Raw genomic sequence first — 16551 nt, 5'->3', positions numbered from 1 at the left:
ACCGGCCCTTTCCGGATAAGATTGGACACCCCTGGCCTAAGGGTTCCCCCAGAGGTGCAAACCAAAAAACCCTTTAAGGGTGCTTTTTTAATAAGGAGTGTGCTGCTGAGGCCCTGTGCTTTTCCAGTGCTGTTTGCACCAAACTCTCTTAAACTTCACGATGAGGACATTGGAGATTTTCTAGTTTTAGTGTTCCTTATGAATACAATTTATATTACGCATGGAAAGAAATGGGGAAATAGATGCTGGCAATAGAGGCAATAAAGTAACATCACATGTACACCACTAGGTGGCAAACAAGTATCAGTAAAATAATGAAGGAGCATAAACATAGCATTTGACATGTTTTCATAGACAAAGCAAGTATTCTGAGGATTTAGTGCAAGAGAAGCATAATACAAAAACAGTCACTTAAGAAAAAAGATTCATGCCTAAACTGATTATCACAAATGATGAATGCAACCAAAACATTTCAAGTCCACAGCAACTTCATATAATATAGAACATAGACTCGATGTCTGAGCCCTGAGGCCAAATTGTGTACTGAGAAATATACTTCCTCACATGCTAAAATCTTGCCACATGTATTTATAGAGGCCTTATAATGCCCTGGTGTTCCGAGTAGAAGGAGTTGTACACCAGCTGTGCCAAACAACAGTAATATTTACCGACTAGCATTCAGGTTAATCTTTCTTTTTTCATCATGCCAAACAGAAGAGCTGATGCTATGGTATTGTAGCACAAATGTTAGCAGTGTTTTTAGACCAGGAGTACCCTGTTAACCACATACTTCATTTCTCTATCTCTGTTTCTCTCTCTCTTTCAATGAAGTGGCAGATTGCAGGGGCATTGGAGAACAGATGCTTTTCAAGTAGGCCTGTAGCTCTCAACTCTCATCTGCATGTAAATATAAGCACATCCTCCTCTATTCTGTTCACACTCTGCCTCATTACACACACATTGCTATGCAGAAGGTGTGGACAAGACATTGAAACCATCTTGAGGGATTACATATCAAAACAGTTTGAGTGCCATGTGTCACATTTAACATACAAAATATTCTAGTTACACAAAATAAATTTTACTCAAAAGTAGGTTGCTTCCTAAATGGCATGTTACACCTTAACTGAAGTAACTAATATTAATGTTGATATGTACTATAGTGTATATATTTATAAATAATGTACAATAGGTCTGTAAGAAAAAGTCATTCATAAATAACATAAAACAAATATATATTTCAAGCTATTTATTTTGATATAAACTAATTGCATGAAATACCATATTTCATTACAATAAGTGGAAATGAATATTACAACAATTAAAATGTAAAAAGGGGGTGGTTGTTATTTATTTATTTATTTTCATTTAGAATGTGCAGTTGAAGGACTAATGTGTTCATGTAATGTAATGAAGGAATTACTTCATGAATGCAGGAAGGATGTAGCTGCCCTGTGAATCAATACCCAGATGAGGATTGGTTCCCTTCTGAGTCTGGTTCCTCTCAAGGTTTCTTCCTCATATCATCTTAGGGAGTTTTTCCTTGCCACTATCGCCAACAGCTTGCTCAATAGGGATTAATCCACACATTTAAAATCTGTATCCAGTGTTTATATATTTCTGTAAAGCTGCTTTGAGACAATGTCCATTGTAAAAAAGCGCTATACAAATAAAATTGAATTGAATTAAACACAGCATAGGTATTGTATATTGTAGTATATAACAGGCCGGAGGTATTTATTTCGGTTGCATTAATTGTGCTTGCAGTGTTTGGTTCATACTTATCAAAGTTGCACAAATCAGCCATTTTTCCACATATGGGGCATGATGACTTTTATTGACTTTTACCACATCCCCTACATTACAGACTGAAATGCACCAGACCATGACAGAGATATCACCATGTTTCACAGAAACCTTCAGACATATACATTATGTTTTGTGCAGGCTCAAATTTTGCCTATTAACCGAAGACACTTAATATTTAACATAGAAACACATACTCACATATTCAATTGGAGAAAGAAAAATAAGACACCAGCCGTGAGTGAGAAGAAGCAAGGGTCCAAGTCCAAGTTTATTCATTCCGTTCCACCACACGAGATCCATACCGTTGAGAGTCTCAAAAGTGATCTCACATCCGGAGCTGAAGCTCCCTTATTTATACAGTTTTGTAAACCCAAACACCAATATGTTTAGAAAAAGCTTTCCCATAATACCATTACATACACGACTCAACATTTTTGAGAGACCTTGTACTCACGGGGTCCGTTGTTCCCATAGACAGTTATCTTGCAGCTCTAGCCGTTCCCATAGACAGTTATGTTGCGGCTCTAGCCGTTCCCATCGACCGTTATCTCTAGCCCTAGCACGGCTCAAATACCCTTATAAACGGCCCGTCTTGATTCTGTCTTAAAAATTAAGACCTTCGTCTGTGTCACTCCTGACTTGTTTCTTGTGAGAAGAGGATTCTCCACACCTTCACGTGCATTATGGGTAAGTTTCTTTCATATTTGTTCTGCATTTCTGTTTTAGAATGCTTTTTCTTTCATATTTGTTCTACATTTCTATTTTATAATGCTTGCAAGTATTTTACCCCTTTTACTGTACTCCATACCTCATAATATCCTTATAATATCCTTATACTCCTTTTATTATCCTTATAATATTATTCATTCCTTCTGTGTGTGTGTGTGTGTGTGTGTGTGTGTGTCTGCATAGGCCTCTCTGTGTGTGTGTGTGTGTGTGTCTGCATGCCTGACCTTGTCTGTGTATGTGTGTATCTCTCTGCCTGCACTCCCCAGCTCCTAGATTTCTCTGTGAATAATAAATCATAATGTTAATCTTAAAGTGTGAGTCCAACTCATCAATATCACCACCTAATACAGTTCATTCTCTTCTATGTGTCCTAGGTTCCCATCACTTTTCCTTATCTCCTTTACTGGAGGGGCTGGATTTGGATCTGAACACTCGCTATCAGCTTGCGCCTCTCACTGCTGACATCACTATGCTACTCGAAGTTCTTCGCACCCCCTCTGGACATGCAGGGTTCCCCCCACCTCTCAGATATAGAATCTGCACAGCAAATGTGTGTTGACGCCTCTACACAGACGGACCCTCTACCTGACCCTTCCTCCAGCTATCAGACTGATGATGACGTGGCCTTCTCTGACCCAGGCTCTGATCTCCCACTTTCTCACCTGCCAGTCCTGAGTATTCTCCTCCGTACACCTCAGCTGGCTATCCCATGTCCCCTGAACTCACCCCATTTTATCACCCATTTTCTCCCTACCGCTCTCCCCCGCTCTCGGATTACCTACCCACCAGCCCAGTGAATTCTCAATAAAGTCAGCCCTGTAAATTCCCAATAAAGTTACTTACTACTTATCCTTGGTCTCCCTCATGTTTATTTCTTGTGTTTTTCATATACAACATTTGCCATACAGTATGTTATGCTATGTGATATTATGAAACAGAATCTCAAATTTGGAATTATTTGAACTCAAAATCTCAAGTCTCAAAGAGACTTCAGGACTTCTGTTATCCAAACTGATTTTGATGCTTTTCAAGATTTTGCTTTAAAGAACATAAAGACATCCAGTCAGTGGTTTTCAATCCTGGTCCTGGGGACCCTCCACTCCTCACATTTTGTATGTCTCCTCCATTTAACACACCTGATTCAGATCATCAGCTCACTAGGAGAGAGATTCATGAACTGAACTGTGTCCGATATGAGAGACATAGAAAACGTGCAGTGCTGTGGGTCCCTAGGACCAGGATTGAAAAGCACTGCTTTAAAGAAATTACCTCTAAGACGCAATGAGATTTTGGATACTTCAGTACATTATCTGTCCTTAAATACCACCCCAAAACACTCATGTATTTGCTAAATTCCCCCACCAATGACTATATAAATACAGCCATAGACTGGAAAACAAAGCAGTGCACGTCTAAAACCATCTCACAAGATACCAATACTTACAACACTTACTGGCCAGATAAATTACTTTAAGCATTTACTTGGATGACTTAAGACAATACTGTATGCATAGGTAGAAATAAAACTCAATAAATATTATTATTATTTATTTTATTTTTCTTAAAGTCTAATATCTTGAACAGTTACTATTGGGTTAGAGATAGAAAGGGCATTTCCTATCAGTAAGCTTTAATTTTCAAATACAATTCCTTTTTATCTTGCATAAAAATACTGTAAATATATTTAAATAAATAAAGTGCCAAATATTGTACACTTGCCAGTCCAGAGATTTGCTTCTCTATCTTGATCTATTAGCTTTTAATCTTTTAAGACAATATAAGCACACAATAAATGCCATCAATTTTCATTTGTCTGGTTCCTCTCCAGGTTTATTCCTCATCAGGGAGTTTTTCTTTGCCACCGTCACCTCTGGCTTGCTCATAAGGGATAAATTCCTACATTTAAAAGTTAGATCACGAATGTATAGATTTCTGTAAGGCTACTTTGAGACAAGGCCTATTGTTAAACACACTATACATCCATCCATTTTCCATACCACTAATCTTTACTGGGTCACAGGGACCCTGAAGCCTATCCCAGGGAACATGGGGCACAAGGTGGGGGATACCCTGGAAGGGGTGCCAGTCCATCGTGGGGCACAATCATGCACAAATTCACACAATATGGACAATTTGGAAATGCCAATCAGACCACAAAGTATGAAGGAGGAAATCCCCGAAGCACAAGGAGAACATGAAAGCTCCGCACACACAGGGTAGAGACAGGATTTGAACCCTAAACCCCAGAGGTGCAAGGCAAACATGCAAACCACTAAGCCACCACGACCCCTGCCATGAATTGTCTTGAGCTGAAAAATTAAACCAAGTGGTTTCAAGATGGGCTCACCTTTTACTTGCCAAAGAGCCTACTATAATATTGCACATAATCAAGCAGAATCCTGAATGTAATGTTCTGAGAATAATCTCTTTGGGAGAGCCAAAAATCTCTTGTCAAATAGTCCTTTGAGTGGTCACTCACTGATTAAGGCTCTGGGACAATGATCAGAAGGTCAAACCCCAGCATCGTCAAACTCTTGAGCAAGGCTCTTAATCCTAAGAGCCTTGCTCAAGAGTTTGACGATGCTGGGGTTTGACCTTCTGATCATTGTCCCAGAGCCTTAATCAGTGAGTGACCACTCAAAGGACTATTTGACAAGAGATTTTTAGCTCTCCCAAAGAGATTATTCTCAGAACATTACATTCAGGATTCTGCTTGATTATGTGCAATATTATAGTAGGCTCTTTGGCAAGTAAAAGGTGCCATATCAAGGCTGACCCTGCACTCTGACTCCATTAGCTTAGCTTTGTTCAACTGAGTGAATCATGTGAAGATTTTGATGAGAATGAGTAATCAAAGACACTGAGAAAAGAAAAGAGAAAAAACCCTGAGAGAGACAGTTGGACAGGATGCAAAACACTGGGTGCTGAAAGACTGAACTCACAGCTGGGCTTTTATGCATTGTTCCTCCTCCGAGTACCTGCTATCACAAACACACCAACTCAGCTCTGTCTCCTCTCTCACCTATACAGCAATGTACAGTGTTTTTTATCAGGGCAGAACTCAGCCCATGCTTCCTCTTATAGAAGCTTTGTCAGAACTACTCCAGCATGTGCTCACTTCTCAACCAATAGTTTGATGTCCATATGTCTTGTGATTTGATATCAACTCCACAGCTAAACCACTGCTTTTGTTTTGAGGTTTGGTCATTCACATTGAAAAAGCTTCAGCTTGCTCCAACAGCTTAAATAAAAGTAAAGTAATGACATAACCAGTAGGGAGCAGGAAGTGGTTTTGCTACTTAAACAAAAATGCAGGATAAAATAGTTTGGGGACAATGATATAGCCCAAATATAGAATTAACACAATATTTTAATTCTGACCCTATAACCAAGGGCCAGGCAGTTAATATTTTGTAGCCTATTAAAAACGTTTCTCTTACATTAAAGTAATAAAGTCTTAAGCAACTCGTGTATCCTTTATAGGGATGATTAGAGGTCTGTAGTGCTATAAAGTGCATGTGTAGTTTTGCACGTTGTCCACCAGGGGGCTGGCGAGAAAAGGAAAATTTGAGCCTTGAGTGAGGACCAAAATGATTAGATACCATTAAGTATCAATATCCCTTCATCTATCAGAACTGAGGAAGTTCCACAGTCTGGAGAGTCATTGAAGTCTGTAGGCAGTCTCTCCCAGCAACAATGATCACTGAAGTATAGAAATACTGAGCACTATATTTAGAAAGGAGTCAAATTAAATTGGTCATTAATTTTGGATGGTTTTATAAAGCAAGCCATCTATCCAGCAAGTTTTTAAAGAAACAAAACATGATTTTCAGAAATGTTTAACTTTATTTGTTTGATTTTTAAAAATACAACATGAATTCATTCTTCTAGATCTTTGTCAAGCTGCCCAAAACACAAGTCAATGCAGCTAAGATTATTGCTGTGGTCCAACTTGTACAGTGTAAACTATAGCAGTTGTGGAAAACAGGAAGACTGTAAAGCTCATTTTTACTGGCCTACATTTTCTATACTACTCAAAACACATCTGTAAATGCAGATTTGTCTAGAGAGGCAAAAAGGCACACAAAAGCTGTTTAAGTGTCACAGAACCAGAGATAACCCACTCATATCAGTGCTCGCCTCCACAGCTTTTCTTTTAAAGGTTTTGTATGCAGTTCACTCCAGGTCTTCATGATGCTGAGTGGACTCATTAATCACCTGTAATAAGACAGCAGAAAAAGAGGGGATCATTTTGTACTGATTTTTTTCTTTGAGGTATTTGTTTTGCAATGTTAATGCTTTGTAGTTTTTACATACATGACCATCTCTTGTCTCTATGGTCTTAATCACCACTTTCTTGGTCAGGTTCTCAACAAGTGGTTTGGTTTCCATCATGGATTCTGCAGAGAGAGGATTAGTTTTATGCCATTTTTGTGCAAAATTCAAAGTATATTAAGAAGTATATTCGAGTATAGTATATATCCAACACTTTCTGATGAGTGTTATTTGCTTGCATCAGCACTGCATTGCTAAAAACATACCAGTCATCACTTGTTATACTCAGGTCCTATAGAAGTAGCTGAACTGTGATTGGGTCCAACAGTGATGTCTTGGCAATATAAGTTCTATAAATTCTGTATGTGGTTGCAAGGAAACTGCAGTATACAGTACCTCTCAGAGTAAAAGAGGAGAAGTTAGGCAGTGGCGTGGTGATCCTGTAGAAGGAAAGCACAGAGGTTGTTACACTGTACCATGTTAACGAGTCCTGTAACTAAAGTACATCTACTTTGAATAAGAAATAGAAAGGAACATAAGCTGCAATCAGCAAACAGAAATTGTAAATATACTTACCTGCTCTCCTCTCCTTCCAGCAGCTTCCTGTAGGTAGCAATCTCAATGTCCAGGGCCATTTTGACATTCAGCAGGTCCTGGTACTCGCGCAAGTGACGAGCCATCTCATCCTTCATGTTGCGGATTTCTTCTTCCAGACGTGCGATGGTGTCCTGGTAACTACATGACTCCATGGCAAAGTTGTCCTCCAGTTCTCCCATTTGGCGCTCCAGAGACTCATTCTACCCATAAACGTAGAGATTGGGATGGGGCATTTTTATTTTTTAACACTAGCCAACTATTACTATGAAATGTATACTCACAGTGCCCTTAAGAGCATCCACCTCACAGGTTAAAGCCTGCACCTGGCGGCGATATTCACTGGCATCCTGTTTGGCCTGGCGGATGGCTTCAGTGTTGCGAGCAGCAGCCTCTGACAAATCTGCAAACTGGAGGAAGAAAAAGCCTGTTTTACATTTATATACAATTTACTCCCTGAAAATGACACCACAAGATGTGGTGTCAAGATGTGGAAGATGAATAGAGGACCAAACTTAAAAGCTTCAATTTGGCTTCAAGATACTGTTTAATTAGCACTTTGTTGTGCTTGCTAAAGGATTTGGTCTAATCAGGGTTTTAGGTCAACTTTGTTCTAATCTATTAAGCATGGAACATAGGGGCAGTGGTGGCTTGGTGGTTAAGGCTCTGGGTTACTGATCAGAAGGTCAGGGGTTCAAGCCCTAGCACTGCCAAGCTGCCTCTGCTGGGCCCTTGAGCAAGGCCCTTAACCCTCTCTGCTCCAGGGGTGACCCTGCACTCTGACCCCAACTTCCTGACAGGCTGGGGTATGCAAAGAAAAAGAATTTCACTGTGCTCTACTTTGTGACCAATAAAGACTCGGATCAATATTGTGCTTGCCAATCACAAAAAATAAAGATATATAAAAAAAAAAATAAGTTCAGTAATCCATTGTTTGGTGTGCTGTCAGTGATCGGCCATCTGTACTCTATCCCATTACCATCTGCTGTGCTCAAAAAAACAAAAAAAAAAAAAACAAACAAACCCCAGAGTGAATGCAAGCACTTCTCTAAAGCTGCAGTTTATGTGCAAACACTGTAGGAAAGAACAGCCATTACAAACTACTGCTGTAGCCACTGCAACACTATGAACATAATGTATTCTCTTATTCTGCTTTGAAAGATAGGATATTATACAACATTTGTTGATCATTTATTTATTCATTTAGCAGACACTTTCATCCAAAGTGACTTACAAATGAGGAAATACAAGCAAAGTGATACAAGTAGTGCTACAATACAAGCTTTATAACTGATTTCTAGAGAAGAACAGTGTGCAGAGTAGATGTAAATTTAGTCAGTAAGGTTTTTTTTTTTTTTTTTTTTTTTTAAAAAGGATGATGTGGGGGTTGGGATTTTAGAGGTTAGTTATGTGTTCACAGAAGAGGTGGGTCTTTAGAGGTTTTTTGAAAATAGTGAGATTCTGCAGTCCAGATTGAGGTTGGAAGTTCATTCCACCACTGAGGGACAGTGAGTGGAGGTTCTGGAAAGGGACCTTGAGCCACACTGACTAGGAACTACCAAGTGCCAGTCATTAAATGATTGCAGATTGTGTTAGGGAACGTTAGCCTCAAGGAGAGTGTTGAGGTAGCGGAGTGCTGTTCCAGACAAAGTCTTGTACGTGAGAATCATTTAATACCATGGATAGTCAATACCAAATGCTGTTTGCTGTATGCATTTAACTGGGGCTTATTATCTTGCCACTAATCATTAGTGAAGTTCAAGAAAAAGCACAATTGAATCTTAACTAGAAACTGACCTTGGATTTGTACCATTCCTCAGCCTCATGGATGTTCTTGGTGGCCAGATTCTCATACTGAAGGCGGACATCCCGAAGTGCAGAGGTCAGATCAGGCTTAGCCATGTCCATATCAACCTGCACATGCTGATCATGTATCTGGGTCTGCAGCTCAGCAATCTCCTGCAGGCAAGTCAAAGGGGAAAGCTTGAGTTTTTTTTTTGTTTTTTTAAAAATGTACAGAAGCTTCCTTTAGAAGACATATGCAACATCCATGCGTTACATTTTTACACTGAAGAGAATTCTTCAATTGCTATGTTAAGGTTGTCAAAATAATTTAAATACATTCTGTTTAACCATTTGATTTGCATATTGATTAGTGTTTTGGTCCATGATTAAAGTTACTGTATTTGGTCCATTGTATTGCATGTTTCAGACTTGTCCTGAGACTCTCCTGTTTTGTAAGGGCTAGTCTAATACTCTTCATCCTCTTGACACAGTTTGCTAATCTCCATGCCAATGCCCTTCTTTGCCAATCTCATGATCCACTCAGGGCTCTGTAACAGTCAGTCACATGCAGGAAACCATTTTGATGCATAAAACTGGACAGTCATCATATACCTCATCATGAAGTTTCTTCAGGAAAATTATCTCCTCTTGTAGGGATTCGACCTTGCGCTCCAAGTCTAGGCGAGCCAAGGACGCATTATCGACATCCTGTGAACATGCAACACATCAAGAAAATGCAGCCACCAGGTCAAACTAAAGATTGCATGACAGTCTCAATTTAACAAGTTAATGCTGCTAATCACAATAGAGACATTAAATCATGTTTTCTTTTCTAGAGCACAGATTATGTATAGCATTGAATAAAATGGTGGACAGTATTTTCCTGTGCCTATTTGCAAAGTTGCAGGTGGCCCAGGTGGAAGTGGCAGAAGGCTTTAAACACACGTGCACATCTTTACTGTATTCTTCTACTGTCTGAATGCACCACCCTCCCCCAGCTACAAGTAACAGCCCCCACTCCGACAACAGCTTGCTTTGACATTTTCCCCCACATGCCCCCTCTTGTCATCACCATAGAAGCCATCCCAGAGTGGAATTAACATCCTTGCCAAAAATTCCAGCGACAAATCCAGATCACAACAGTTAAAATGTGTAGTGATAACCGAGTTGTCTAGAATATACATACCTGCCTGAAACACTGGAGGTTGTTTTCAGCATCTTCCCTTTGAAGAGTTTCTTCTTGAAGCCTGAAGACAGGCATTATGACAAACTTTTCACATTGTTTTTAATAGCACATAAACAGTAGATATAAAGTAAATGAGTCTTATTTAACAAGAGATTTATACTGTTAAAGATTTTCCTTGAAGTATATATGATTATTTTAAATTAGCCATCAGTTATTTTATCACAAGTATACATCCATCCATTTGTCTTGACCAAAGCCTACTAACCAACATCACCCAACAAATTTCTGACATGCCTTATAAGGCCCAAAGTTTGTGGACACCTGATCATAACATGCATATGTCCTTGTTTAACATCCCATTCCAGATGTAGCCCCTGCTTTTACTGTTATAATAACCTCCACTCTTCTGGGAAGGCTTGCCATTAGATTTTGGGTCATCCAGCTATAAGCACATTAGTGCGATCAGGCACTGATGTTGGGTGAGGAGCCCTGAATTTTTTCCACTACAAACTTGGCAAAGCATGTCTTCATGGAGCACATGTTGTGCAAAGGAGCATGGTCATGCTGGAGCATATTTGGATCCTTTACTTCCACTTAAGTAAGTTGCAATGCTACAGCATCTAAAGACATGCTATACAGCTGTGTGCTTCCAACTTTGTGGCAATGTTTTATGGAAGGGTCATATGGGTGTGACGGTCAGGTGTCCACAAATTTTTGGCTATATACTCTATGCACTCTAGTAGTAGTGGCAGTGAGTTTATGACCTATGAAATGTTTTGAAAATCTGGTTTCACTAATGAATATAACATTGGAACTTCATACAGCTTAGAATGAAACGGGGGGAAAAAAAAAAAAATAGAAGTTCACATATACTTCTCTCTGAGGCGTTCAATATCCTCCGCCAGATTATCTCGGTCCACTTCCACCCTGGCTTTATCACTGGTGACCTGCTCCACTTGCCGGCGTAACTCCCTCATCTCCTCCTCGTAAAGATCTCCGACTCGGGATGTTCCTTTGCCTCGGAGCTGCTCCAGCTCGGTGCTCAGAATCTTGTTCTGCTGCTCCAGAAAGCGCACCTTCTCTATGTAGCTGACGAAGCGGTCGTTCAGCTGCTGCATCTCAGCTTTCTCGTTTGTGCGGTTCGCCTTGAACTCGGTGTTGATGGCATCGGAGAGAGCGAAGTCCAGCGTGTCGGAGGTGAGTCGGGGCAAGCTCACATTTCGCAGTCGCACATTTTTGCCCGTGATGATGGACGGCGGAGCGGAGAAGGAGCTGTAGGAGAGCCGAGAGCTGCGCGCTGGAACCGAGAACTGGCGGCTTGAATAGCTGGAGCGGGTGGAGGCATTGCGCTCATTACCAAATATCCTCGTATAAGAAGAAGACTGGCGTGTAGTCGCTGAAGTTCGGTTAGCCATGTTGTAGTTGTTTGGAGTTGTTTCTGCAGACAACGCCCACCTGGTCCTCACTTCACCACTGAACACCACAGCAACTCTGCCCTCACACACGTTGAAATCAGTGCGGGAGCTTGGGCTTTATACTGGGCCAGGTCACAAGAGTCGGAAATACGTCATTGCCGTGTAAACCTACTTCCGCTCTAGTTTACGGCTAACGCGTTTTCTATGATGAGGAATAATGGAAAAATTTTCACGTCACCGCTTCTCTTTCTGTGTCTCTCTCCACCCTAATCAGATTCGAGGATGTAATTGTTGTGATGTAGTGAATTGTTGTACAACACTCTTCCACTACAGAATCAAGGCTGAGGAAGGGTTATACATTCTGTGTTGAACTTTATTCACGGTTATTAAAGTAAGTTGATAACTAGCTGCTATTGTCACGCGCAGCCGCTAGCAACAGTGGCATTCATCATTCACTATATGACCAAAAACATGTATTAACAAAGTAAACTGGGTCAATTTTAATTTGATGCCGACTTTTGATGTTAACATTGGTTGTGTGTGTATAATCATAATCAACTATAATCTTATATACAGGTTGTCCGCAGGTCCTTAAAAAGGCTTAAAATGTCTTAAATTCCTTATTGTAAAAATGAGGCCTTGCTTAACATTAAAATGTCTTAAATTCACATTTCAGATGTCTTAAAAACGCAGCCGAAGCGACACCGTAAAGCAGGTGTAGATGTTATTTTGGCTCGTTGCTGTTTGAGATGGTAAACATACGGTGGCCGTGAAGCGCAAAACACATTAACAAATCCATTAATGTGTTTTCGGATTTCTTAATTTGTTTCCTGACTAGTTAATTTGTTTACACTTCACGGCTACCGTATAAACTCATGTCACTATTACACTCGGAGTATGTGTGCGGCTCATCGGTGTTTTAGAGCGGCTCGGTTCACAGGAAATGCCGCTGCATACCATCTTCATCTGTCTGTCTGTGAGATTCAGTCGCTTTAACCTGCATTTACACACAACACACACCAGATTCACTTTGGTTTTACTTCAGAGTAATCTCTAACATTTCTGTGGGCAAAGGTTTACAGCATTTCACCTGATTGCTAATGAGAAATTTTAAAAAACTGTTGCCGACTAAACGGGTCTTCCTGCAGTTTTCCTCCAAAATAAAAGCCACAAGGTGTAACACATAAAAGTGAATTAAGTCAGAAATATATTACTATTATTGTATTAATATTTGTACCCCCCCCAAAAATGTATTATTGTTAAGCATTATTCAGTGCAACAGTAATATTACAAAATAGCAAAGTTTAAAGAAATATGTGTGTGTGTGTGTGTGTGTGTGTGTGTATGTGTGTGTGTGTGTGTATATATATATATATATATATATATATATATATATATATATATATATATATATATATAATTTCTTCTTTACAAAAAAAATGTATGTTTATGACACTACTTGTTACATTACCCTGGCATTAGATTACAAAAATGCTGGTAAACACTGCTGCGAGGGGATTTCTAATACAGCTGCTGAGGGAGAGATGGTAAATTCAACATCTTTTTCTCTTCTGACTGCCGTAATCCAACTTTATTTTGGATTTTTTTTTTCTTTCACTGTTGGAGCAAATGGTAATGTAAAAAGAATATTTGCTACGATCTCCCATCTACCGCTACAGAAGTTTACCCTGATATAGTTTACTTAAACCCCGAAATGGATGTATATGCATGAACATTATAGCTGATGTATCGTGTAGCATGATTGAAGTGACGTACAGGTCTTAATTTTTTTGGAAATGTCTTGATTATCGTATTAAAAAGTATTCAATTTGAAGTGATGATACCTGCAGATACCGTGTTTATAGGTTTTTACATATTTTTGTAGTTTAAGACTAATCATTTGTATTTATTTCTTTAGGTCCACCTCCAGATCCACATCCTGGCCTCTGGACCAAAACTGAAGCAGATTCACCCACAGCCTTTGTTGGCGCACACACACACACACACACACACACACACACACACACATATATATATATATATATATATATATATAGTGTGTGTGTGTGTGTGTGTATATATATAATTACTGAATGTATATTGTTCTGTTTTTCCTCTTACAATTGTATACATCTCCCACTGGGTATCCATAGTTCAATTTTATAATTCTGTACAAATCTAGAAATCCAAAATTCCAGTGTGTGAAATAACAACTGGAGAACAGAACAGAGGTTTGACATATTTATTTTACAATGAATGATGATTTAAAAAACAAAACAAAAAAAAAACCGTTGTTTTCCATAGTATCTGTCTATTTTTAGTAAACTATGTACAGATTTTAGTTTGTTAAAACAAGTAGCAACCTATCTCTGAGCCCAGAGCAATGCAGAGATTACTTGACAAACCTTTAAGAAACAAACAAAAAAAGGTGATAAAAAGTAAAGCATCTTGTAATCTAAAGAAAACATGAAAATGTTTTAGAAGATAAGTAATGAGGTGAAATTGTTAATGGTGTAAATCTTAAAACTAACTGAACAAAATGTAACAAAACATTCAGGAGGAATCATTCACTGCTCAAGAAACATTGGTCCCTGGTAGCTGACCATAAAACAACAATTATGTCAGATCTGATCAGATGTTCCTGACAAGCTGAGTGGTGTAGCAGAATCCCAGATGGGGTTTTCTTTAACCCTGCGAATCACTCTTTCCACGAGAATTCTGAGCCTTGCAGTTGCCTGTGTTTCTTCACAGTCCATTTTGCTGAACTGCCTCTCATGTTTGAAAGGTTGAATAATTAGTCTAGCGCAAACACTGGCAAGCATATCCTCAATTATGAACCCTTTGTTTGCCATTACCTCATCTCTAGGTTCAAGCGGGTCCAAAATGCCAGACTTCTTTGTAATCTGTGTGTCAGAGATTGAACCTGTGTAAAGGCGCAAGATAAGTCATTGTACCACATGGAGCAACTCCAACCAGCTGTGGTGCGCTTGTAGTTAGAGAATATCTCTGAGTGGAGCGTCAGAGATATGGGACTCTCACAGCGGATTCCTGCACAGTCCAGTATGACTCGCAGTTTTGGACTGAATAACCTGAATATCTCAGGCATGAAGGAGCCAATTTCTTCCCTTGACATCCAAATGGGAACCGAGCCTAAGATAATTTGCCCAGGTGATGACGGTCCTGCTTATTGTTGCCATGCTTACACCACAGATTTCAGCAATTACTTGCTCACTAAGGCCAACAGCTACCCAGCAGCAGTAGATGAACAGCTCATGTACTTTCCGTGCGTGACTTGGTGTTGGGGAAAGCTTCTTGTCCCATCTTCTGTGCCTTGGTCCAATACACAACTGTTTGTAGCAGATGAACAAATGGACTCCCAGAAGACCTGGAAAACATCCTGTGAGGGATACCTGGTGTAGTGGTGGATTGTGTGATCAGACACACAAAACCTACTAAATATAGTTGGTTACTCCAGTGAAATTTTCTTCAGAAGCCTCCTCTGCGATGTATTCCAAGGCCTCATCCAATGCACCTACAAAAATAAGAACCATATCATTAGAGTAAGTTTTAAAAAAAAACACTAAAATAAATGATTACTTTATTATAGAACTAGAAAATATGTATATTATTGCCATACTTTGGTGTTTTCATTATGAACTACAAAATAATGTACTGCTTTTCAAGTTCATAATGAAAACATCAGAGTATGGCAATAATATACATATTTTCTACTACTATTATTATAGCTGGAGCAGGTGGAGGCATTGTGCTCACCACCAAATATCCTTGTGTAAGAAGATGACTGGCGGGTAGTTGCTGAGGTTCGATTAGGCATTTTATAGTTGAGTTGTTTCTGCAGGTTAGCCCACCTGGTCCTCACTTTACCACTGAACACCACAGCAGCTCTTCTCTGCCAAAAGTTGAGCTCAGTGCAAGAGCAGCTGTGGCTCAATGGTTAAGGCTTTGGGTTACTGATCAGAAGGGGTTACAAGCCCCAGCACCGCCAAGCTGCCACTGTTGGGCACTTGAGAAAGGCCCTTAACCTCTGTTCCAGGGATGCCGTTTCATGGCTGACCCTGCATTCTGACCCCAACTTCCTAACAAGCTGGTATATGTGAAGAAAATAATTTCACTGTGCTGTAATGTATATGTGACAAATAAAGGCTTCTTCTTCTTTATACTGCAAATGACATTAAGGTACGCATGCTGCTGATGGTGTATTGAGGGGCTTATTCAGCTGTACTGACAGGAAAACATACTACATAGCAAATGACCATACTAAATATTTTTGTGCCTCTTGTGGTTTAATCTTTTGACATTCTAGCTGCTTTAGTGCGATAGCAGCTTTTATGGAACTCTGGTCTTGTCCCAGATACACAATTTTGGGCCAAATATGGTTGAGTTCAGGCAAAAGTTACTCGACATTTTCAGTGCATTTGAAATCTGTGCCGGAAAACGTATTAAATGATGGCAACCATTCAATATTTGTGTAACATTTCAATTTTGGGTTAAACAAAAGCCCAAAATGAAAGTTACTGTGACATCAGGTAAATTAGGAAGTTATAACCTAACCACATTTGTTTTTTATCCTGAAAACTAAAAGCCGATATATGTTACTAAATCCTTGATAGAAATAACATGACTTAATTGTTGTGACATGATGTCAGTCTTAAATTTGAAGATGGTACCAAAACTCTTGAGGTACATGCAAAATGACAGTATGCTTTGGCCAGTTATGAAATTGTCATGACTAATATA

The 16551-nt window shown here is 39.4% G+C and overlaps 1 protein-coding gene across 1 annotated transcript; it reads right to left on the bottom strand.

Annotated features, from left to right (window-relative positions):
- Window positions 1–6368: 6368 nt before the first annotated feature.
- vim (vimentin) lies at window positions 6369–12149 on the bottom strand. The gene is made up of 9 exons (XM_053631485.1): window positions 11252–12149; window positions 10379–10439; window positions 9805–9900; window positions 9205–9366; window positions 7692–7817; window positions 7390–7610; window positions 7210–7253; window positions 6856–6938; window positions 6369–6756 (listed from the first exon to the last, which is right to left on the bottom strand). The coding sequence occupies exons 1-9, from the start codon at window positions 11791–11793 to the stop codon at window positions 6715–6717; spliced, it is 1377 nt and encodes a 458-aa protein (XP_053487460.1). The 5' UTR covers window positions 11794–12149; the 3' UTR covers window positions 6369–6714.
- Between the last annotated feature and the right edge of the window lie 4402 nt (window positions 12150–16551).

The sequence above is a fragment of the Ictalurus furcatus genome, chromosome 1 (genome assembly GCF_023375685.1).
Source record: "Ictalurus furcatus strain D&B chromosome 1, Billie_1.0, whole genome shotgun sequence".
Taxonomy (NCBI): Eukaryota; Metazoa; Chordata; class Actinopteri; order Siluriformes; family Ictaluridae; genus Ictalurus; species Ictalurus furcatus.
The sequence above is the reverse complement of the archived record's forward strand: the minus strand, read 5'-3'. Positions and strand labels throughout refer to the sequence as shown.

Coding starts and splice junctions, on each gene's coding strand:
- vim (XM_053631485.1), bottom strand. CDS start 11,793: ATGGCTAACCGAACTTCAGCGACTACACGCCAGTCTTCTTCTTATACG. Junction 7,254..7,389: donor CTGGAAGGAGAGGAGAGCAG/GTAAGTATATTT, acceptor TTCCTTCTACAG/GATCACCACGCCACTGCCTA. Junction 6,757..6,855: donor TAGAGACAAGAGATGGTCAT/GTATGTAAAAAC, acceptor GTCTTATTACAG/GTGATTAATGAGTCCACTCA.